Consider the following 21,603-nt stretch of genomic DNA (forward strand, 5'->3'; position numbering starts at 1 on the left):
AATTGCCTGAGAGTGGTGGTGGCTCCTTTTACTTCAATTAATGCTTTGAGTCTTAACTTAGATATCTGCCACAACACTGGCATACAGGTTTCACTTGGTCAACTGGATGTTAGCTGCCAGGACTGCTAGCGCGGCCAACAGTCTTCAGAGATGTTGCTATATACATCAGCAAAGACAACAAAAACAAACAAAGAAAACAGCAGTGTCTCGCAGGCGTACGTACTGCGAGTGTACTTGCAGCTGTAAACAATCCATTAGGTCCAGAAGAAAAACAAAAACATGAAAAAAGAGTGATGCTGCCCAATCTCCATCCCAGAGCACATTGCATGTCTTGCATCCCCACCTAAAGTCCTAAGGTCAACTGTCTCCAGGAGTTTGTCAAAACGAGTTCTGAACTATCTTCCAAACCTCATCGAATGTTATCCTAGTCATGATTAGATAACCAAAGTTTCCCTGGATTGTAGCAAATGGCACCTAAATAAACTTTCACTTGGGACAAAAGAGGGGCCCGGGCGAACTTGTCAAGCACCATTCTCAGCAACAAACCAAGACCAAGAGTCAACAGAAGACATTCTAGAAACAGCCAAGTTGAGATACTGGTGTAGATTTGTTCTTCTTTTTTTAAAAACTTTGAACAGTTCCCTTTACAAATGCAACTTTTTTAATTGTCCCAAATGGCAATCTGGTACAGCGACAGAACCTAAAACATTCCCAAAGTCAGATAAATTTTGTTCTTTGAGAGATAGTAAAAACCTCCGTTATAAATATAAATCAGATGAAAGTACAAAGCGGAACTACCTTATCTTGATTTAATAGATTCAAGAGACCTTAAGGTGACACAGATCAGCTAACTCTAATGTCTTTGCCATCTGCTCTGAGACTCTGTGGGCGACATTTAATCTGTGCTTGACTGTGAGTTGAGATGCATGACTAAGCGACACCCTTATGAAATTGAAAATAATTTGTTCACTCAACTCCGTGTTCTAGTACAATGATGTGCATCCTCATTTTGATCAATTCGAGCTTTGGGAGAGACGTACTCTGAGCCGAGTTTAAAAGTTGGCAGACGTGGTTGGAGTGTTGCGGTTCGCCACTGCACAGTAATGCTAATATGTGGCGCTGACGTCAACATCAGATGTCAAAGGAAGTTTTCTCTGAGTTATTGTTCATTACTGAATGGATGATAGCATCTTGGAAAGGCAGACAAAGCTTAATACTATTATTTCACTACATTTATATTCATGGTGCAGCTTCGACAGAGGAAAAAGCTGCTTAGCATAAAGCTGCACCTGTAGAGAATTGGTCTGATTCAGAGGAGGGTGCCAATGACTAACCTTTAGCGTATGTGTGCGTGTGTTTAACAGAAGTGGGTGGTCTTGGGCTGTGAAGAACCAAATCTGTGTTTAAACTGCATTTCCAGCTTGTGACCTTGGGAATTAACTCTGTTGGACTGAATGTTATTTATTTGGACATCTCATACACACACTCGCAAATGACCATTAGGTGCTGGGTTTGATAAACAAACTGATTGGATTGCTTGTGTGAATGTGTGTGGTTTCTCTGCCGTGCTGTCCTCAAGGCTCCTCAGAATGGGCCCAATTTCACCTCAAGGACATGAGAATAGGCACACGTATTCGCGCCGCACACGTGTTTGCGAGCACAAACACCGCATATGTCCTTAGACACAGACGACGCATACGATTTCTCGCAATGCACTTGTTGACCCGATCTCTTTTTTTTTTTACTCATTCGCCGGAGCTCCCAGGACTGGTTAAGGTTTCAGGGTGCATTTTGGGCCAACAGTAACCACACTGAAGCGAATCAAATATGGTTATTTGCATACTGCCCCAAGCATAACCCCAAAGCTGTAACTATGGAATGATGTCATGCTGGAGGAGACTCGTTCAAAATCATTGAGGAAAATAAATGACAAAACTGTTCATCTGGGACTTTTTTTGTTTGTTTTTTTGTTGGGTAGTTGTACTAGATTTTTTTTTTTTTTACTTTAAAATTCTCTTTTTTGAAAGGTGTGTTTCTCTTTCAGGCGTATCTCCGGCAATCAGCTGAGGTATATCTCAGGCATTGCTCTCCAGGGTCTTCACAACCTCCGAGTTCTGTAAGTAACCACCCCGTGTCTCAGCCCTGCTCTCAAATGCCTTAAACTTTATCCAGTGCTGAATGTTCTTGGATTGTTCTGAAAAGCTGTCCTCCTGTCTGAAATAAAATGCACTGGCCACGCATCATTAAACGCAGTTAAAGTTTATGGATTGGAAGAGACATGTTCTGCCTTTATCTCCCTTCAAGTCTTAAATAAGTTTAAGTTTCAAGACCTAATTTATGGGCATACTTACAGTGTGCACCTTCAGAGGTGTGGTAAAGGGACCTCTAAGTCACACTCCTCACTGAGAATGCAACAAGTGTCAAAGAATTGCTTCAGAACCCTATTTAAAGCTGTTTTTTAACACCCCAGCTCTCATCCCATGATGCATGGCCACCAACTGCTAGAGAGACCGCAAAACTATAAAATCGCAAAAAAGAGCAGATCAGCAATAAAACACACAGTACCTTTGGACATGTGGCATCTAATGAGTTGTGGCCACATTTCTTGTGAACTTTTTAAGGTTTTAAGGGGGTTTTCATAAGCACTGGCAAATAGCCCGTCTTTGGTTTTGGCTCAGAAGAATTTGGGGACTGATGCCACAAAATATAAACTTACCTAGCACACTGCAGTTTATCTGAGGAAATATGGAAAATAATCATGGTTTTTGAAATGCACTGAGATATAACAACTCTACCAGCCATAAATTCAACCAATACCAATAAAATTTAAATGAATACATGTCTGAAGGTTTTCATTCACACTACAACAATAAAACCAACTTCGGAAGAACTTTACGTAGGCCATATACCTTACATAAAGCAAACAGAGTCCTTACTGGATTTTGTTTTCAGTGCCTTGCAAAATTTTTAATTTTCTCTTGAAAGTTTTCAAATATTTTTATATTAACATAGACTTCAGAGTCTTTCATTGGGATTTAATGCAATAGAAGAAACCTTTAAAAATCTAAAAATGTGTGTCAAGCATTGTAATTAATAAATTATTATTAATAAATTATAATATAATTTACTATGATTTCTAAATGTAAATAAAGAACTGCAATCAGAAGTTACTTAATATATGAACAGAGCATGTCATTTAACCTTTATATATCTAGCTGTTCTGTGAAGGCCTTAGAGGTTTGTTAGAGAACATTAGTAAATAAACTGCATCGTGAAGAGCAACGTTTAAAGCAAGGTTAGTTTAAAAAAGTGATATCATAAACTTAAAAAATCTCACTGAACACTGTTGAAGTCAAAAATGGAAAAAGTATGCACAGCTACATACAAGCAAACACATGACCATCCCGCACAACTGACAGGATGGGCAAACAGGGCAAGAACCAGAGAAGCAGCCAAGAAGCCCATGGCAACTCAGGAGGAGCTGCGGAGATCCACAGCTTAGATCGGAGAATCAACAATTAGCCCTGCACTCAATTAATCTAGCCTTTATAAAATAATGGCAGAAAAGATAACACAATGAGGTGTTCTTGTCTGGTGATACTCAAGTAGTGAAAACCTATTCTGAAAACCATGTTATGTTTTATTTTTTTAATCCCTGTTTTTCATTATTTTTATTCACTTGCTCACTCACAAATTGAGGATAGTTTCTATAGCACGTTCTCGTGGACGACCCTAACATTTTAGTCAGAGCTACCACAGCGCAGTTTAAATCAAAGCATTTTCATGTGGTAGAACTGCCTAGCCAAAGCCCAGACCTAATTCCAACAAATCCAGCTGAGACACTAAAATTGCTGTTCACAGATGCTATCATCCAATCTCAGCTTTTTCAATTCAGTGTTTTTATCTCCTGTTTTGAAAATAAATGGCAGCTACAGTGCTATCGTGGTCGCACAACATTGAGGAAGACACTGATAATAAAAAAGCTTTGTAGAAAGTGACGGTGAAAGAGAAGTTGAGAAAATGAAGAATGAAGGAAGAGAGAAGGCTATTGTTTCCTGCCCACTTCCCCCCTCATTTTTTGCGCCATTCTTTTGAGGATGACATCACCAGCCCACCCAAAGAGGTTCTTGTTCTTTTTTTCCTCTTCCCTTCTTGATCTTCTGCTTCTCTTCAAGCTTACTCAGGCCCGTTAGCTCCTGTGTTCAGATTTCCATCACTATAGAATTATTTGTTCTGCTTGATGTGAGCGAACAAATCAATTGTACCGACCAGACGCCTGCGGATGATTCAGTTGTTTTTGTCTTTTTAGGATGCTACAAAACAACCAGCTGGAGAGACTTCCTGATGATGCTCCATGGGACCTCCCCAACCTCCTGTCCTTGTGAGTTTCCCCTCTTACACTCATTGCACACGCATTTTAATCATGCTGCTCCACCTCATCCATTAGGGAATAAAAGACCACTGGCCACCTACACATCTCAGCTCTAACCACAGTCAAGGTATAGAGCACCGTTGACAAATTGCAGACCGTACCCCGTGTGTTGGCTGCAACAGTCCTGCTTTCAATGAAAGAGCCTGACGGTTGGAGCAACAGCTCTGACTGTGTCATGGTAGCATCTGGAAGCCATGAGGGAAACAGCAGACACTACAGGCCAGCGAGAGCATCTCCAATGAGCTGTGAAACAGCTCCGTTTTCCATCAATTCCTTCTCTCTTCCTCCTCATACTTCTCCGTTCTTCCCCCACCACCCACGCAGCCATCCCCGCGGCTAATGAGCATGTTTGGTGGCTTAATTGTCTAATCTGTGGGGTCAGCGTATGAATGTCAGTGTGCATGTTTAGACGCACACATTTGGACCTCCACTTCTGCAATTCCTCAGCCCTGCCTTGTTCCTCTCAGCCTCCCCCCCCCCAAAACAAAAATACATAGTTCCACTTCTCTGCTTTCCAAATGAACAGTTCCTTGCATTTCTCCTTTTAATCAGAGAGACTCACAAATTGCTTGAAAGAAACGCAGGAGGGGATGGGTATGAAAGAAAAATGAAACGCCTCTACCACCTACAACATTTTTCTGTTTGCTGTAAACTGGACCTGTGCTCCTGAAATCGCCACAAATCCTGCACACTCACACACAGACACACATCTATATGTACTGTACAGCACATATAAGGAGATGTTCCACCTGTTGCGGCCCTTGCCCCAATCACTGTATGTCTGACTAAACAGTTGTCTGTCACCTTGATGCCTGTCTGTCTTCAGGTTCTGAATGTGTGAGGTCTTCTTTCCCTTGTCTTTGGGATGGAGATCACCTCATGTAGCGAGAAAAAAACCCGCACTCAAATATACACACAAAGCCAATGAAGAGAGACGCACCTTGTCATTATGGTAATGATAAGTTCCGAAGAGTAAGATTACTGGAAAGGCTTTGGAAAATAAAACTTGTCGGCGCCTCGCATTGGTATAAGGCACATCAGTTGAAAAGATGGAGAGATGGCAAATGAGTCAGCACATGGCTCTTACATTGGTATAAACATATAAAGAAGGGTATATCCTCTGTAAATCATCGCTTAATCTCCACCAAGATCCCCTTAAGTGCAGGAAGTGATTCGAAACTTTTCTCTCACCGTTTGGAACAGATGGGGTGTTGTTTAGTTCAGCGGCGGCACAAGCTGACACAAGTGTTTCGGGCCTCAACCCGCCGGTTGAGAAGCATAAACACCACTGATGAACTTCACAAGTGGCCGTAAATATGGAGAAGCCTGTTTTTTTAGAGATTTGACTCAACACACTTGCTATAAAAATGTGGTCCTCCAGCTTCCTTATTGCATAAAAGTTTAGCCATCTGGAGAATTGAACCAGCACAAGCAAGTTCCCAGATCTCTGGGGTATTTTAACAGATCTTTTTTCTTCTCTTTCTGTTCCTCATCCCTATAGCTGTCCGTTAGACTTTGATGTGATGGGCAGGAAATAGTCTGCTTTATTGGATTCAGAGGAACGTTCCCCATTCTGTCTGGACCTTGTGGAGACCTGAATAGTCTACCCAAAGGAACGCTTATTATTTTCCCCCAGTGAATAGACCAGAAAGTTGAAGAGCCTTCTGTAGCTTTCATTCTGTGATTTTCTTCAAGGACAAACAAATTCCCACTTAAGTAGTATGTACGTGGATGATCATTAGGAGAGTAAAAAAAATGCATATTTCTAACCAATATAATTTTTAGGGAACAAAAAGCTGGCCCCCTACTTGAAAAAGTAACTTTTGTCTTATTGGTGTCTAGACTAACAAGACAAACGTGGAACTTTTTATAAAGTGTGCATCCCATTTCACTGAGTATAAAATGACGCAAAATTTCAGGGGACAAAACATGATACCTAAAGGGAAACATTATGGTGATGGTGTAATGATCCTAGACTGTTTTGCTTCTTCGAGACCTGCCTACTCCTATAGTTGATGAAACCATGAATTCAGTTCTCTTCCTCAAAACATTGCAGGATAATGTAATGCACCCTCAGAATCTGGATACCCAATAATTCCACCAACACAAGAGGCAAATGTTTATAAGAGTTTATTTTTAGTAAACTCGTGTAGCTCGAACTGGAAATGACTGGAACGTGTATCAGGATCTCCGTAGAGAGCAGAATAAGGTTAGTGGCCAGGAATAACTCTGCAAGGGTGACGGCATACTGAATATACACCACTAACCTGGGGATTGGCTCTAGGGATTGATCCTGACGGCTCCATCTGAAAGGTCCGGATCACTTGGTGACTGAACCGAATCTTGTTATCGGTAGGCAGGGCAAGAGCTAGTGGGGAAGTCGTTGTCAGTTCAGGCACACACACCGTGCAGAGGTATCTAAGTGGGGGTAGAGAGAGGAGACAGGTACGAGGTTCAGGCTTGGGTGGTACTCAGTAGGTTGTATAATCCAGACAGGGGCAGAGGCAGACAGGCTTGGTCGATAGCCAAGGCAGGAGGTCAGTGTCCAGAGATCAGAAGCCAACAGGAGTACCCAACAGGGGCAAGGCAGGCAGGAGCAAAACAGGAACGAGACAGGTCAGTATCAAGAGCTCAATACAATGAATGCTGGATGGTCTACTCACACGATGGCTTTCAAGAATCCGGCAGTAACACACTGTGAAAGCCAGGAATATATAGTTCTCCTCCCAGGTGCAACAGCTCAGTAATTAGAGCTGCCGCAGGTGTAACCACTCAGCTCTGATTGCTGGTGCAGCACAGGGAGCAGGAGAAGACGTCATGGGACCGCACACAACAGCGTCTCAGCCAGGAACAGACAGGAATCACTACAGATAAGGTCCGTCTTGTGATTATCTCAAGGTTTTGGAGTGGCCTCGTAGAGCTATTCAATGACACAGTGGTTAGCACTGTTGACTTGCAGCAAGAAGGTCCTGGGGTCTTTTTGCAAAGAGTTCGGAGTTCTCTCTGGGCACTTTGGCATCTTCCAAAAGCCTTAAAGCCTATTGATCAGGTTAACTGGTTTCTCTTAAATCGAGTGTGTTCTGCCATTTGTCATGTATGTCTCAGTGGTCCCCTGTGACAGACTGGACAATAGCTTGGCTTTAGCCCAATGACTGGTGGAGATAGGCACCAGGCTCCCCACGACCCTGTAAGGATAAGCAGTTATAGTGTCTAAGTTATAGACAATGGATCTATGGAGTGACCTCATCAAAGTTAGGACTTAAATGTGATTGAGAGGTTGTGGCATGGACTTAAGCAGGTCATCCAAGCCGTTGTGACTCTCAAATGTTGCTGAATTAAAACAATGTTGTAAAGATATGTGCGAGAAAATGTGAAAAGATTTAAGAAAGACTGATTGCTAACAACTGAAAATGGTTGATGGAAGTTGTTGGTGCCAAGTGTGGCAAAACCCCTAATTATGTTTAAGTGGCAATTACATTTTCTTTCAGAGCCATGTTAGTTTGGAAAAGATTTAGTGTTCACTAAGGTTCCCTTTGTGTGATTTCAAAATGTATGCGATGATTTGAAGCGTTGAAGTGTAGCAAAAAAAAGCTAAAACGGAAGAAATATGTAAGGAAAAAGTTTTTAACAGCCCTTTGATCATGACAAAAGAATTTGAAAGTGTTTGTATATATATATATATATATATATATATACACACACACACTTGTATGCCGCATGGGTATGTGCATTTGCTTTAAGCATCTGCACAGTTGCTGCCACCGATGGAAAATCTTTATGGGGAGAAAAGTTCAAAGTTCAAGTTCACATTCCCCTTTGATGATGCTTTCTCTGTAGTGTAGCTTTTTGGGGGGGCGGGGGGAGTGAAGAACAGGACAATAAAGCTGCTCAGCAGACTGATAAGCAAGGATGTTTCAAAGATGGAGAAGAGCTAAAGAAAGAGATTCAAGAGACCACAATGGCTGGGAGTGGATCAGTGTTGACATTAGCAATCAATGCAGAGGAGCCAGATGGAGCAAAGAGAGATTAATGAATGAATGTGAAGGGCCAGAGAAAGAAGAATAGCGGGGGGGAAGTGGTCTCAGCTTGTCAACCCTGCCTTGAGGGGATCATTCATCACTATCGACAGTGTGTATCCATGCGCGTATTTACCCGGGGTGTGTGTCCACACTCTTTGCCTCTGGGTATAGGGTATTGAAGAATAAAGAGGACAAACATTTTTTAGCTTCTCTATGATTAAAGACATAAAAGTGTTCACCGCCCTAACTTCAGCAGATGAAAGGAGATGTGTTTGTGTGGTTTGATGGAGCACTGTCAGTCCCAATACTAACTGAGAATATGATGGAAAGAATGCAGACAGAAGGAACGGCTGAGGACACCTTTAATGGCCTTTCCCTTTTTCCGGACATGGATCGAAGAAACCTTTATACAAGACTACAAAACTCGGAGACATGGAAAACAGGCTCACTGTAGTCATTCCTACATGTTTGTGTTTTTCTCATCTTGCATTTGATACATGTCTGTACTGGTGAAGCTCGACATAGCTTATTTAGCAGGGGAATAAATCATAGTGAGTAGCTTCTAAGAGATGGCAGCAAAGATGAAAGAGAGGGAATAAAGGGCGTCTAATCCTTATATACTTTTCCTATAATCCGAACTGTCATGACACATAACCACAAATACACATAAAGGCATTTACACAAAAATACTCAACCGAAGTGATTATCTATTTTTTCATACTGCAGGCGCCTTGATGCCAACCTCCTAAGCAGGGTGCCAGCTGAGGCCTTCAGAGGCGTTAGCTCTTTGAGACACCTGTGGTTGGACGACAACTCCCTGACAGAGATTCCTGTGATGGCCCTCGACTCTCTGCACTCTTTACAGGCAATGACGCTGGCCCTGAACCAGATCACCCACATCCCAGATTATGCATTTACCAACCTCTCAGCGCTTGTTGTGCTGTAAGTGACATCTTGATTTGCACCTTTTTCACAGCGAGTTAGATAAATATGCCAGTTTTTTTTTTTTTTTTTTTTTTTTTACAGTAAACACACAGGCCTGTTCAGTAATCCACACAAAAAATTATGCTCACAGGCACACTCAGGTCTTAATAAAAATATATGCGGAACCAGTGGCATCCGTATGCTCTGCAACATATGGTTGCAAATGTCTTGAGAGCTCATTGCTTTAACCCATCATGACATGCTTCTTGTGCAATGCTTTGTCAATGAGAAACATTTTTACTATTGAGTGTGCTGACGACATTAGCATTACAACCGTTCACCTTATTGCCCACATTAAGCTGAAGGCAGAGTGAGAGCTGGTTGGAAGCATTCTAGTTTTTCTTCAAAAGCATACACCCAATGCAGTCTTTGGAGTTATGCTCATAACTAATCTTCATTGAGAGCCTATCAATTTGCAATGAAAGTTGATATTAATTTGTACTGAAAAAGGGCAGAGTTGCTTTTTAAGAATGAAAGATTTTAGCTATTTATTGGCTTTCTGTTTTTTTGTATCATTCCAATTTGTCACACATGACTTACTGCATGGACCAATTTGTGTTGTTGATTTCTATGTGTGGAATATTTAAATTTACACAGACATCTGGTGTGGATTTCAGATGAGTATCTCCATTAGAAATATAGTCAATTAGAAATTCAAATTTTTCATACTGTATCCCTTCTGAGTGGTAATTTGTAAACTTAACTTTTTAATTACAGCTCCCTGCCCCCCCCCCCCCTCCCCCCTTCCCCCCTCAAAGAAATATGATTGTTTTATGGGTTTTTTCCAGGCATCTCCACAACAACCACATACAGAGCATGGGTTCAAGATGTTTTGAAGGTTTAGAGAGCCTGGAGACACTGTGAGTATTTTACATTCATATGCATTTTGAAACATTATATAACCTTTAACATTTAAATAGTCTCACATATACACACATTTTACGTGTATTCAGTTGAATCCTTAGGGCTTAAATTAGTATCTCCATATTTCTCCCAACTTTAGTTCAGGCTTCGTAATTGTAGCGCAATGATTAATATAAAACCTAGAAAACTTAAAGCTAATATGACTAACAGCCCTCACTTATCAAACTGTGTGTGTGAGCCTTTCCTTATATTGTATGCACATAATTGTGCTGGGTGTTACTAGGGAAAACTTGAAATTCATCTTTTTTTTTTTTTTCTTTTAAATCATTCGTAACAAGTGTGCCAAAAATTCTGAAGTTTAGTCATAAAGTCATAATGATTAATGTCCCGGTAATTTCAGCAGGTGCTTGAGCATTTTTTAAAGCCACAAGCACCAATTGAGCAGGAATGCAACGATGAAAAGATCCACTCTGATTACCTCGAAGCATCATCAATGGAATCCTCTGTGTTTTATTTAGTAATTGCTAGGCAGTGCTAAGGTCAAGAACAGCACAGTATGGCTCCGGGAGAGTTTTCCTGGAGGACGTGCCATGGCCTCAATAATCTAACCCTAACCACATGCCAATATGGAGACCGCAGAAAACTGACACAGTGAAAGAAAGTGTGAGAAGCCTCCTGCAAAATTCACGGTGGTCTGATGAAAACAGAGTTTCTGGCACGCTGCTTTAACAACCTGTTGAAGTGTAAAAAAAATCATGCATTATTTCTTTATGAGCATGTGTGTGGGCACGCAAGCATATGTGCGAATACATTCAAGTACCTTTGCCCGTGTGATCATAAACGTATGGTCTGCTTTATACTCATGTTGAAAGCCATAATGCATGCCGGGAAATGTGAGAAACTTTGCGGAGGATGAAGGGAAACCAGAGAAAGTGAAAAAGAAGGATACTGCCCTCTGGACCAGAATAGTGTGTGTTAAAGTGTTTGGGCCGACACAGGGTGGGAGAGACAGATGATTCGGCAGGGTAAAATGACAGGTGTCACTGACGTGGAGACTGTGCTAGTACGAGGGGTTAATCTGTTGCAGCGGCTCTCCTTATGAGAAATAAGAGAGACCATCTGCATTATCACAACATACGTCAACCCTTAGCATGTAAATATAAATCATTACTTTGAGGAGCTGCCCAAACAGCATACGCAAACAGGATAGAGAGGCAATCATTTCCCAACAGTTACTAAGTGAAAAAAATAAGGCCTCAGCTTGCTTCATCAAAGGTATTGGGATCTTTTAGTAGCATCAATATGTATCCAAGTAGTGGCAGCTGCTGAAAAAAAAAACATTTTTAGGGGGTTGTACTAGAGGTTGGGGATTACGACATGGCAATAAACTCTACTTGGACATAAATCTGTACATGGTCCCTTTGCTGTTGCTGGATTTTTAAGTGTGGTTGGTCTAGTCCACATTCCTTTATCCACTTTGTTTCCTCTAGCAAAAGCCTTGTGAATTTATTATTTAGTTAATAAATTACTGAAATTTATTTTGCTGTGCATGTGACGTCATTGTCGTGTGACTCTTCTGCTTGCATTCGTATGTCAGACCAAGACATTCACACCTCTGCGCTGGTGTGACTTTGATAAACAAAAGTATAATGAATTAATCAGATTGCATGAAGAATGACACAATATGCGCTGACTGGTCATGGGGGCGGAGAGTTGCGCCCTGAGGAGAATATTTAAGTCACCAATTGGAGACCAGCGTGAAGTCACGTGGAAGGGAAAAATTTAATAACATACATACACACTCATTTGACCGGCACACCTCACCATTAAAACAGATGTTGTCGAGGGACCAAGCAGTACAGAGTGGAGGACACAGGTGTTGTTTTATTTACCCAAAAGCATAAAAAATGTTTAACGAAGTTAGAAATTTAACCGGCATGCCAATAAAAGAGGTCAACTCAAAATACTGAACTCAGACAGACACAAACCAAACTGACCAAATGAAGTGACACACAAGGGCCCTTAAATACTGGTTTAGCTAAACCATAGACACACAATAGGGGAAAACAAAATGGCTGCCACATAACTATTAACTCAAACAATGAAATAAACCTAAAACACCCCCTAAGACTCCCCCACTTGGCATGAGGCATTTGGTTCAGTCCAATGAGGCCATCAGCTGCATTTCAATGATCCGGCCCTTAGCCACGCCCTTTGCCCATCCAGAAGGGGAAGCCAAAATCCAAACACCAGTGTAACTCAAACAAAGTTAAAGAGTATTAATACAACATAAACTAAATTGACCTTGCAGTGTTATTATGTGTGCACTCCATAAAAAAACATTGTAAGGTGATAAAGGAATAAACTAAGAAATATAATTAAGGAATATTTAAAGTAATAACTATAAAGTCAATTAAAGAGAACGCAGATTGTTGTAGGGTGTGCTCTTACCATGTGTGGCTTGCCATCACAGATGTATATACAAGTCTACATACAAACAAACAAACAAATAAAATCAAAATGCTGAAATCAATCCATTTCAACGGGGGCAGCACCCCCATCAATATGCTCCCCCTATTGACAAGCTACTACTGTATCCAAGTAGAGTACTTGGAGAAACTATAAAGGCACTATTTAAGTGTATACCAGTAATGGCATGCAGTATAAGCGCAGACATATGTAGCTCATCTTATGCAAGTTCGTCATGAGGGTTTGCCATACTTTTACCAATCAGCAACAAGATTAGAGGCAATTCATGTTGTCAGGGGCCATAATCAGAATGCAGAATTAGTGGTATGTGGTTTAGGGAGTCATGCATTGACACACCCACTGTGGATCATATGGATCCTGTGAATGTTAGGGTGTAGCTTTTGACCAACAAAGATGTTCAATATCAACATGAAATGGATGCACATTAGAACTGGATGGTCATGTAAATACAGAACTTAATAAATATACCATCATTGCAATCTACGTGCACAATGCGAATATCCTTCACTCTCTCTTTGCTTGGAGGTGTTGTGGTGTGAAAATGTCTCTTTCAAAGAGCTGTTCAGATTTGCAAAGGGCTGCTATGTCAAAAGAACAACATATCTAACCTTAACATCTTTATCGCCAACCACCTCTTGACCGCTGGCTGTTGTGATCTGAACATAAAGAGATAGAAAAAAATAAATAAATGAGAAGGTAAAGTAAAGAGAGAGGTGGGCAGCTACTAGCCCTCATTGTGTAAAACCAGCAGCTCTGTGCACAAACTGTTTTAAAATGAGAGCTCCTGTTCTTTCTCAGTCTTGCATCATGCGAGGCATTTTATTAAGACTACAAAAAATATAAATCTGCATTTAAATTATTTCAATCTGTTTTTTTTATTTACTAAAAAAAACAAAAGATTTGTAGGCTGTCCAGGCCATGTTACCCAATCGCCACATTGATAAGACTAATTTCATGTGCAAAGGTATCAACATTCATTTCTCATTTAGTTTGCTTCTGGTGTTCTTTTGGCCTGATTATCTTGTCTCTTACTGTTTTCGGGACCAGCCTAATTCCACCCTGCTACATGAGGACTATGTTGATATTATGAAAGGTCGATGCCATGTGGGGGGGGGCCAAAATCAGACATAATCACTCAAGATATTATTTAATCATGACTGTTTATCCTACGTGCAGGGACTTAAACTACAATGATCTGCAGGAGTTCCCCGTGGCAATCAGGACACTAAGCAAACTTCAGGAACTGTGAGTACCAGTGCTTAGCACACACAAGAAAACCCACCTGCCCGGCATGACTATCGTGGTTGCGTTATCCCGAGTAATCCCATTAAGTGGTTTTAATGTGGCGCTCGGATACAATCTCTCTCGCCCCAAGCAGGTGCTGGTTACACACCCACGCAGCCACTCGCCCTGCACATACACACAGACGCACACGCACGAACCATGTTTTTCCTCAGCTTCAGCAGATGTTTCACAGCGTGCATATGTGTCATAGATACAGTGAACGTGTTGTGTGTTTACGTCTCATGTATCCAAAAATGTTCTTCAGCTGTGCAATGGCAGGTGCAATGCGAAGGGGGCACATGGCTCGCTGTCTCGCTCACAAACACGTTTTGTCACTCCTGCAAACGGCCCAAAATGCAAAACATATTGATTGGAAGAATAACTAACGGGATGTTTTTTCGCATGTTCAGGGGCTTCCATAACAACAACATCAAAGCGATCCCCGAGAAGGCCTTTGTGGGAAACCCTCAGCTCCAAACCATGTGAGTCCCATGCTTATTCGCAATGCTACAACTTGCACATGTCAAATAAACACAACTGGAATTTAATGTCAACATCACTTACAACACGGGTTCATTCAAAGCAGATCATTCAGAATGTGTCTACATACAACTGAAACCAGATATTTCCATACAGTGGATAGAAAGGAACACAACCTTTTCTTCTTGGATTATATCAAACTAAACAGTTCCTGATTTAGCTCCGTCTGGATTACCAAAAAAATTCTATTTTGTTAAATGACCGAAAACCTGAGATATCTTTTATTATGCAATGTTTTCAAAGCTTTCTTTCGAATCAGAAGTCTTCGATTTGGGAAAGCCCGGGCAATGGTGACATAGGCTTTAAAAGCTTTTTATTTCACAACATTTGAACGGAGTGAAGGCATGCCTCTGGGTGTATATGTAAGGCAACACATTAAACACACTGCTTCCTTGTGTGACATCATAAAAAAAAAAGAAATCAGGCAAACTATCAGGAAGATAAATATGAACCTTCACAAGTCTATCCATCATTGGATGCAATTTAAAGATACTTGAAGGGTCCATGTTCATGTGTTTAAATGTTTATTTTGGGAGTATTAACAGCATGGTAATGCTCAAAAGATGTACCATGTAGGAGGGTGAAAGGGTTCTGAGACCCAGAGATAAAGAGGTCCTGCTCTACCACATGCAAATCAAACCCTGAACAAAAGCAAAAGACCTTGCAAAAATGCTGATTGAAGCTGGAAAGAGAGCGCCGTTATCTGCACCTACAGAAATGCCACTCTGAAGGGAAGAAGCCATTATGCAAATAACATTTTAAAAGCCAGATTACATTTTGTAGATGTACTGGGGAAGATAGATCTTAAAACTGGGAAATGTTGTCCTGTGATAGAACTAAATTTGAAGTGTTTGCCTATAATAAGCATTGATAAATTTGGAAGAAAATCTGGGTAGCCTGCAAGCCTGATATCACCATTCCACCTGTGAAGTATTGGGTAGTATCATGTTGGAGGATTGTATGGCTGCAAAGAGGGCTGGTGCACAAAGAAAGAACATGATATGGAAACATTGAAGCAACATCTCAAATGATCATTCAGGAAGTTAAAGCTTCAATTAAGTCACAAGTACAAATGAGTGTTGCGAATGAACAGACCCTAAGTGTAAAGACAAACTAGTTACAAAAAGGTTTAAGGACAATAAAGCCAATGTTTTACAGTGACCATCACATAGAAATGATCTCAGTTTCATAAAAAAAAAAGTGTTAGCAGAGATAAAATGGTGTGTGTGTGAGCAAGATGACCAAAATAAAATAACAAAAACCTAAAACAGACTCAGTTGAAGGAGTTCTGTAAGTGGAAATGGGCCAAAATTGAAGCAAACTCTTATGACAAATTAGTGTGGTAGCGTACACCAAAGCTTTGAGCTTAGTGATGCAGTTTAATAGACTATTTCTAGCACATATTACTGTAAAACTCATGTGCAAAGTTCTGACTTAAAAGAAATTGTACTCAATTAGTTTGGTAATTTCATCAGGCGTAAAATAGGAAATGTTTAGTGTAATTTATTATTAGACAAAAAGAATGAAAAAAGGGTTCTTTGTATTTTTATACAGAGTATGTAAATATCCGGTTTCAACTGTATTTTTTGCTCTTTTTATTGCAGTCACTTTTATGAGAACCCCATCCAGTTTGTGGGGAAATCTGCTTTCCAGTTCTTACCGAAACTGCACACACTGTAAGTATGTGGGGGTAATAAAAATCATTCCAGTGAGTTAGCACAAACACTGTTTAAATCATCCTCTGGCCTTTGCAGCCGGAGCTCAGCGGACATGTGTAATAGTCTACTGAATGATGTTGTGTTAATGTATTGCTGTGCCGTGTGCTGATGTGGTAAGGGGAGAGTGTGCTCAGAGAACATGTTGAATAGTGTGACTTATGATGTCTGGTGAGAGGGCCAAAACAGCTTGTGTTGATGTTGGAGGTACAGTTTGATGGCTGCAATGAGCTGTTAGACGGGGTCTGCATTGGTGTGTGTGTGTGTGTGTTGGGGGTGGGGGGTGGGGGGGGGGTTGAGTGAGCATAAGAAGGAGAGGAAAAAAGGTAAGACAGTTGTTAAAGTTTTTGTTCTTTTTCCTTTTAACATCAGTTCCCTGAATGGGGCAACCCAAATTCAAGAGTTTCCTGATTTGAAAGGAACAACCAGCCTTGAAATATTGTAAGTATTAAACGCAGAAAATAATATTCATACAAGTAAAAGACTCTAAAACATGTGGAACAAGCAAAGAGATAACGAAGGTGTATGCTGTTTATATCAGCAAGGTATGGACAGGTTTGGTAAAGCCTCTCCACCTAAATTAGAGATAGACTGATAAATTATTCTCATGAGACTGAGTCTCCAACAATAATCCCATTTTTTTTTTTCTCTCCAAAGGACATTGACTCGGGCTGGCCTTTCAGCTCTTCCCTTGGATCTATGTGAACAGTTGCCCCACCTCAGAGTGCTGTGAGTGAACACAAAAAGACAAGCACACACATAAGTGTGGTAAATGAAAATGACACAGAAACCCCAGCGATAGATAACCATAACTGATATAATTATTTCACTGTGAAATTCAGTATTACCAAAACCTCTAGAACAAAACGTGTTAGTAACAAAAATGCATTGTCCTGCAGTATACCCCCTTGCTCACAGAGCTGAAACCTAAGTTCTTCTGTCACTCCTTAATTTCCCACACCATAAATCAATAGGGGGTCCTTGTGTTTCTGCATCTTTTTTTTCAACTTTGCATGCATGTGTATCGTTAACAATTCTATGTGCTGTTGCAGAGAGTTGTCTTACAACCAGATTGATGATCTTCCCAGTTTTTACCACTGCTCTGCACTTCAAGAAATGTGAGTGATTTTCACTTTCAAAACTACTGCTCACTGTGGAATATGCCTGTTATTGGTGTCAAGGCAATTGAGAGTAAACAATTACATTTTTCTTTGCTAAGATGTTCTATCATATGGTTCAAAGTCTTTCTGATACGTTGCCAGAGAAACCAGTGTTTTCTCTAACTGTATGGAGCATAGAGAAAGACAGTGCTGCCCGTTCCCCACTTGTTGCTGCACAGTGCTGGTCAGCTGGCTGTAAGGTCACTACGCTCTTCTCTTACAACAAAGGAAAACAAAACAGGCTGTTTGGAAATAGTTCCTTCGTTGCAAAATGCATACTGTTATGGCAACTGAATGAGCGACCAACCAATATACTAATATGTAATTATATCTGCAGAAAGCATACTTAGTTACTTAGTTAGTAGTTAGTAGTTACTTTAGTGAGCTGGACATTCTGTGCAGCATTCTGTGTTTGTCCATAACAAACACTAAGTTTGAGTAAAAGGTGGCCCATAAGTGTACTTGGTACCAGGCCACCATCGGCCAAAGGTCAATGATCAATTTTGCAATTGTATCATAAAACCTGCTGCATTACCTCTTGGAGATTTGGGTAGAAGAGGGGGGGGGGGGTGAGCTATCCTGGTGGCCAGTTGGGTCCGGTTGCAGAGGAGGCTGCTGGACAAAACTGGTAAGCCCAAATGAGTAGTGTTGGTAAACTGGGAACGTTGGCCAAGGAACCTGTCTGAGTGATCTTTCACACCTTCAAGAGAAATTTATCTTATCTCCCAAGGGAGGCTGGGGACATAAAATCGGAATGGACCATGTTCAGGACCTCCATTACTGATTTAGCTTCCAGAAGCTGTGGTCTGAGTGTTATCAGTGTCGGTTGCAGTGACAACTAGATGACTTGATTATAGACACATGTGGTGATGGAAGCCATCAAGCTGAAGAGGGGGCCTTTAGGACTTGGTTTTCCCCAGGGACTCTTGAAGCAGGTGACAGGTATAGCACAACCATAAGTACTGCAGCTTTTATGGTTGTGGAAGCTAAAATTTGGAGATGGGAGGAATTTGGAGAGACTATAGAGAGAGACTTTCGGTTGGCCACAAGCAAGTTCTGGAAAACCATTTGGCAACTCAGTAAAGGGAAACGGTGACCATTCCAAGCTGTGTATCCTTTGGGAGGGCATTGTGTGACAGTGGAAGGAGCCCTTTCAGGAGCTCCTCAATCCAGTCACCAGGTGCTCTGTGGGGGATGCATAACCTAATCAATCAGGAGAATGAAATTCCATCTCTGTGGTAGAAGTCATTAAGGTAGTTAAAAACCTCCGTGGTGGCAGGGCGGCAGAGGTGGATGCGATCCAGCCTGAGTTTCTGAAGGTTTTGGACATTGTAGGCCTTTTCAATGTCACATGAAGTCTTGGGACACCACTGCTGCAGTGTCAGACTGGAATGGTTTGCCCAATTTTTAAGAAAGGGGACCACTTCTCAGCCTCCCTGGGACAGCTTACTTTGGGGTGTTACAGATGGCTTCATCTGTAGTAATGCAAGGACTGCTCCAGTCTGTTGTGGTGAAGTAAGAACTGAGGCAAAAAGGAAGCTTAGATTTGTTACCAGGGGGGAGCTCAAAGTAGAGCATCTGATCAGGCAGTCCGTTGGGCGCCTCCCTTTGGGGGTTTTATATGTCCCACTGGTTTTATATGTTGGGTCTACCACGGGGAAGACCCAAAACTTACTGGAGAGACTATGTATCCCTTCCGGTTTGGGAACACCTCAGGTTCCCCCAGAATTCACTGGAAGACGTTGCTTGGGAAAGGGATGTTTGTGTTTCTCCTCCTAGACCTGTTGTCCTGCCATTATCGGATAAGTGGAAGACAATGAATGGATTGGTTTGGTAGTTTTATTTCTTTAAACGTGATCTTAACTGTAATAAACAATATTTTAGATTATTTTTGTACAATTATTGCTCTTCTCTTTTAAACAAATCTAAAATGTTACACGTTTTATTGTAATTATTTGTATAAATTCTATCAAAAATATGTTATTTTTATTATGTGTCAGAATTTTCTATTTAACTTGTAAACATCTTGTTTGCTTCCCTGTATGTAAGCCTCTGTATTTCTCTTTACAACAGCGGACTGCAGCATAATCAAATCAGAAGAATAGAGTCAAGCACCTTCCAGCAGCTCACCTCTCTCAGAGCACTGTGAGTCAATCTGCAATCTAATTTTCCACTTTCTCCCACATGTCTCACATTAGTTTCTTTGAAATTTATTGTCCACAGGAGAGTGGGTCATTTATGAAATGAAATGTTAGAGGATTTATTACCAGATGATCCAGTTCACATGTTTGGAATTTGGCAGTAGTTCCATATGGCCCCCAATGTATCATAGTGGGTGTGGATGTGTTAGGATAATTAGTCAATGTATACAAAAAAGGCATTTGGTGAATAAGGCTTTTGATTTGTAAAGTACTTTGAGAGGCAAGCAATACTTGAAAAGACAATTACTGCATTTCTGAATGCAGTCATTGTGGGTTAGAACATGGTAATATGAATAGCCAAGATACATGTTTACCTTTTTATTCCAGCTTTCCATTTCTGATATACCAAATAGGTTCAACTCTTTCTTTAAAATGTTAAATGTATGAAACACAAACAGTATATAGAGAAAAAAATCAAACTTTTTATCATGAATCTTAAAAGACAAAAGGTGATTAAATTAAATAAAAAGCACTGGTAAAGTCTAAATGAGTAATTTATGTATCCTAATTCTGACACCTAGTGGTCAGCCACTACACAGAACACAAGGTGTCAGTAAACTGCTTACTTATTAAAATTAATAAGAACTTCCCAAGTATAAAAATTTCAGTCCCTTTGAGCACATTTTAAAGATTTTAGAATGCCAACCATACAGTGCTTAGGATTAAATGTGGAACCTGTAAACACCAGAGACAGGATGGATGGATGGATGGATGGATGCATGGAGGGGGGATTTCCATTTTTTATGCTTATTTTAAATACAAAAATATTAAATAAAAAAATACACTTGGCAATTCACATAACCTGCTTAAAGAATGTAACTGTAACTCCAATGAGTCAATTTCAGTTCACCTTGAATCTTTTTTGTATTGTTTTTTTTCTGACAGCGATCTAAGCTGGAACATGATTGAGTGGATCCACCCAGATGCCTTCACCTCACTTCACTCTTTGATCAAACTGTGAGCAAAAACAGATACACATCTCTCACTTAGCTTGTCATACGTTTTATCTGATCCTTCAGCGGTACCTTCTCACTTAAATGTGTGACAAGGTTGGGTATCAGAAAATATCAGTATGTCAGAAATGTGGGCTACAGGTTCACACAACATTTTTGTCTCGATAATGTGTAGTCAAGGCCTCATTTTAAGTCATGCCAACTTAAAATTGCATAATTTGTGTGAAGATTGAAGTTTGTCTAATCTGATATGTACTATCCAGAGATAATCTGGTAACATGTCTAAACTGGCTAGAATATCAAAGAGATGGAACTCTTTTTACTCTAAGGACTTCACACGCATAACATTTTGCTTCTCTTTTTTTATTTTATTTTTTATTTCACAACAGGGACCTGAGTGAGAACCGTCTCAGCTCTGTACCGGTTGCAGGTCTGGGGGGGCTTACCCACCTCAAGCTGAGGGGGAACAAAGAATTATACGAGGCCTTCAGTCCTGATCACTTCCCACACATGAGGTAACATACAAATACATCAGCTATAAAAATGGAATGTTTTTCTAACCTAGAAAATGCTCCAGGTGTGCATACTGCCAGCTGTGGCTGGCAAAATACAAAATATTGCTGCAAAACCTTCCTGAATTGAGCGTAGACCAGAGGTGCTGGACAGGTCGGAATTCTAAAATAAAAAATTTAAAAAAAATATTTAAAGAAAAGGTCATGATTCCAACATGGCAATGGCCAAGAAAACAAACTGGTTTGTTCATAGAACCTCTTACAAACATTGTTTAAAACTTTCCACTTGTAAACACCACTTTTTATTTGCTTGGTTAAGAGTCGCAGCCGCTACATGTGACATTGACTTTACACATAGTCTTACATCTATGTCTTATAAAATAAACATCTTTTCGTCACACCTTACTGTTGTATAGGCGAGGGGCCGCCATTTTGTGTCCAAGGATCGG

The 21,603-nt window shown here is 40.6% G+C and overlaps 1 protein-coding gene across 1 annotated transcript in view; it reads left to right on the plus strand.

Moving 5' to 3' along the window:
• Positions 1–21,603, plus strand: part of LOC105920697 (leucine-rich repeat-containing G-protein coupled receptor 6) — a 58,152-nt gene that overhangs the window by 33,370 nt on the left and 3,179 nt on the right. Inside the window, exons 3-15 of the mRNA XM_012856319.3 lie at positions 2,045–2,116; positions 4,310–4,381; positions 9,178–9,393; positions 10,224–10,295; positions 13,966–14,034; positions 14,484–14,555; positions 16,218–16,289; positions 16,701–16,769; positions 16,986–17,057; positions 17,381–17,446; positions 19,562–19,633; positions 20,575–20,646; positions 21,032–21,157. Coding sequence (XP_012711773.2) covers positions 2,045–2,116; positions 4,310–4,381; positions 9,178–9,393; positions 10,224–10,295; positions 13,966–14,034; positions 14,484–14,555; positions 16,218–16,289; positions 16,701–16,769; positions 16,986–17,057; positions 17,381–17,446; positions 19,562–19,633; positions 20,575–20,646; positions 21,032–21,157 — 1,122 coding nt within the window. The remainder of the gene's footprint in view (positions 1–2,044; positions 2,117–4,309; positions 4,382–9,177; positions 9,394–10,223; positions 10,296–13,965; positions 14,035–14,483; positions 14,556–16,217; positions 16,290–16,700; positions 16,770–16,985; positions 17,058–17,380; positions 17,447–19,561; positions 19,634–20,574; positions 20,647–21,031; positions 21,158–21,603) is intronic.

The sequence above is a fragment of the Fundulus heteroclitus genome, chromosome 1, assembly GCF_011125445.2.
Source record: "Fundulus heteroclitus isolate FHET01 chromosome 1, MU-UCD_Fhet_4.1, whole genome shotgun sequence".
Taxonomy (NCBI): Eukaryota; Metazoa; Chordata; class Actinopteri; order Cyprinodontiformes; family Fundulidae; genus Fundulus; species Fundulus heteroclitus.